Source organism: Acanthisitta chloris, unplaced genomic scaffold, assembly GCF_000695815.1.
Source record: "Acanthisitta chloris isolate BGI_N310 unplaced genomic scaffold, ASM69581v1 scaffold27738, whole genome shotgun sequence".
NCBI classification, from domain to species: Eukaryota; Metazoa; Chordata; class Aves; order Passeriformes; family Acanthisittidae; genus Acanthisitta; species Acanthisitta chloris.
The window spans coordinates 236-3,369 of record NW_008685805.1 but is presented as its reverse complement, the minus strand read 5'-3'; the positions used below and the strand labels follow the sequence as shown (position 1 = coordinate 3,369).

Genomic DNA, 3,134 nt, shown 5'->3' with positions numbered 1-3,134 from the left:
GGCACAGGGGGCGGAAGGATGTCAATGGCAAATCAGGCAAGTGGGTTGAATAGGACTAATGTGGCAGCAGCTGTGCTGTCCCTCGCAGCAGGTCCTGCTCTCGGCAGGGCTGCCGTGCGCCCAGGGCTGGTCTGCAGGGCGGCTGATCACTGCCCTCGGGCACTCACTCTGCCTTAGGGGAGCCTGTTCCTCTGTATACACCGTGCCCTCAGCCCCATGTGCCCCCTGCCCTCCTGGGATGAGCGTGTGCTGGGGGAGCTGTGCTGGGCAGAAGGAGCTGTGTACCTGGCTGAAACCATCCCGGGGCAAGTCAGGGGTCTCGTGAAGATATGGGGTGGGATTGTTTGCACTAAGTCAGGAGCCCCCAGAGCAGAGCTGACCCCGTTGGCTCTGCTCACTGCACCCTGTGTTGGGCACTGTAGAAGGGAGCGATGGGGGCCACAGCCTGAGCTGACTAGGACCCCTTATGGTGTCTGCTTATTTCAGTGCCAGGACTTGATGTCCCAGACATCATCGCCCCTGAGCCAGAACGACTCCTGCACGGGCAGATCTGCCGATCTCCTGCTGCCCTCCGGGGACACCGGCAAGAGGCAACACGACCATGGCACTGAGGTTACTCCCTACTCCAGAGCTGAGCGCTACAAAGCACAGGTCAGTGGGTGCTTTTGTGTGTCCTGGGGACCCTCTGCACCTGCTCCCCCCTCTCTGGCGCCAGGGAGGAGGTAGGATGATGCAGGCAGCTGGTCAAGCTCAGCTTCCCTCAGGCATTAGAGCCAGCAGCCCCTTCGTGCCTCAGTTTCGCCTCGAAACAGGCAAATCACGCTTTGGTCACACTGGCACCTTCACCTGCCATGTCCTGCCCCTGCCTGGCCCCTGGGGGACTTGGCCACTGCCAGCCTCAGTCGAATCAGCCCAAAGAGCCTTCCTGAGAGCTGTTTCAACACAGCTTGGACCTGTTGTGGCTTCACATCTGTGTTTCTTCCCTTCCAGGAGGACCGTCGGGAGTCCAAGCTGACCCTGCGCCCTCCCAGCCTGGCTGCCCCGTACGCCCCAGTCCAAAACTGGCAGCACCAGCCCGAGAAGCTCATCTTCGAGTCCTGTGGGTACGAGGCCAATGTAAGTGGCTTTTGGCGTGTGGGGGTGGCAAGGATGAGGAGGCTCTGGGATCAGGCCATTGCATGTGGAGCTGCAGGGCCGTGGCATTGCCTCGGGACTGCCAGGGGTTAACATCTCTCCCTCCTCCAAACAGTACTTGGGCTCCATGTTGATCAGAGACCTCCGAGGGACAGAGTCTACGCAGGATGCCTGTGCCAAGATGAGGGTAAGGAGGCCCTGGGGCCAGGGACTTCACTCACGGCCTGTGGTGGGTGACGTGGGTTGGGGAATGGGGGAACTCAGTCAAGCTGTGGTTGCACAAACCCTGCAGGAGTCCGGAGCCCCAAACAGGCAGTGCTGCTGTCACTGGTGAACTGCCCCTTCCCAGCACTGTTCCCATAGCTGGAAGGTCTGTGTGGAGGGAGAGTGGGTGTTTTCACTGGGGAAGGGGTGTCTGGGTTCACTTCAGGTGCCTGTCCCTCCCCTTTGCTTCCATCAGGAGCTCACTTTTCTCCTCCTGGTCCAAGACCCCCTAACCCTGCCTATATGGGCCTGGGGGTCTCTGGGGTGGGCTGGGTGGGGCAGGGCTGAAGAAGGAAACGTCCATTCACAACTGGTCACTTCAATGTTCTTGTTTCTGAAGAAATCCACAGAGTACATGAAGAAGATCCCGACCATAATCCTGTCCATCACGTACAAAGGGGTGAAGTTCATTGATGCCTCCAACAAGGTGAGCTGCAGATGCCTCGGAGTTGGTGTCTGGAGGGACAAGACCTGCAGTCCCACCTGCCTGGGGGCTGCAGGTCACATTTCATGGCTCCAGAAGCCATGGCTAGTCCTGAGGAGCTCTACCTGAGTGCCAAAGGCTTGGCAGAGTGGCTGCTTGTGGACCATGTTGTGCTCCATTCCTGCCATGGGAGGGAGCTGGGACTGGCCTGGCTGGGAGACTCCCCCTCCCTTCCCCCCAGGATGCTCGGGTGTATTTCCCATCCCCAGAAGGGTGACAGGTGCTTGTGGTTGACCCTGGCAGAATGTCATTGCTGAGCATGAGATCCGGAACATCTCCTGTGCTGCTCAGGATCCTGAGGACCTCTGCACGTTTGCCTACATCACCAAGGACCTGCAAACCAGCCACCACTACTGCCACGTCTTCAGCACTGTGGATGTGGTGAGTGGGTTATCATGTCGTATCTCCCAGTCCTTCACAGTCTACCTGTTTCATTCCTCAGCTTTATTGGAGTCATAGAGCAGGATCTGGTCCCTTGCAGGGTTCTTTGACTTGTTTCTACCCTGAAATCCTGGCTCTAAATGCCTTTACTTTGGACCTTGGTGGACAAAGAGAATATTTGTCTGGCTCTGCTCCTGCAGTCTCCAGCACTGAGTAAAGCAGGGCAGGAGCTTTCTCTCCTGAGGAATGTGCCATGCGCAAACCCCTCACACGCCCTCAATTCTGGGGTGTGTAATGGGCTGATTTAACAAGCTTTTACCTCACTGAGGGCGGAAGCATGGTTTGCTTTTATACTTGGGCAGAATGGACTGCACGAGATGTTTTGGCTTTTTTTTCCCTTTACACTGCTGACCTGCAGTGCTGGTGGGGCTTTACCGGTGGGCAGGGGGTCCCAGGGTCGGCAGAGCAGTCCTGTCTGCCCTGCATCAGGAGCTCAGCGGCTTTGCCAGGGACACAGCAGGATGTGATCTTCTGGCAGGAAGGTGCTGGCTCTGCCGAGGTCTGTGACCCCAGAGCAGCTGCTGAGCGCGGAGACTGTGCACAGGGTGACCTGATGGCTTTGTGCTCTCTGTGCTCTCTTGAAGAACCTGACGTACGAGATCATCCTCACGCTGGGGCAGGCGTTCGAGGTCGCCTACCAGCTGGCCCTCCAAGCCCAGAGAGCAAAGCCTCTGGGTGCTGGAGCAGGAGAAATGATTGAAACAAAATCTTCCAAACCGGTGCCTAAACCACGAGCCGGCATGAGGAAATCCGCGGTACGTACGTGCGGGCCAGGGCGCCCTGGTGGTCTGAGCTGGGGCTTCTCCTGGGC

The 3,134-nt window shown here is 58.1% G+C and overlaps 1 protein-coding gene across 1 annotated transcript in view; it reads left to right on the top strand.

Annotated features, from left to right (window-relative positions):
• The window catches only part of LOC103807182 (ankyrin repeat and SAM domain-containing protein 1A-like), a gene marked incomplete at both ends in the record, with an annotated part of 5,202 nt that extends 2,124 nt beyond the window's left edge, over positions 1–3,078 (top strand). The window contains 6 exons of the mRNA XM_009079904.1: positions 487–651; positions 991–1,116; positions 1,250–1,321; positions 1,739–1,825; positions 2,126–2,263; positions 2,908–3,078. Of these exons, the coding sequence (XP_009078152.1) occupies positions 487–651; positions 991–1,116; positions 1,250–1,321; positions 1,739–1,825; positions 2,126–2,263; positions 2,908–3,078 (759 nt within the window). The remainder of the gene's footprint in view (positions 1–486; positions 652–990; positions 1,117–1,249; positions 1,322–1,738; positions 1,826–2,125; positions 2,264–2,907) is intronic.
• Positions 3,079–3,134: the final 56 nt, after the last annotated feature.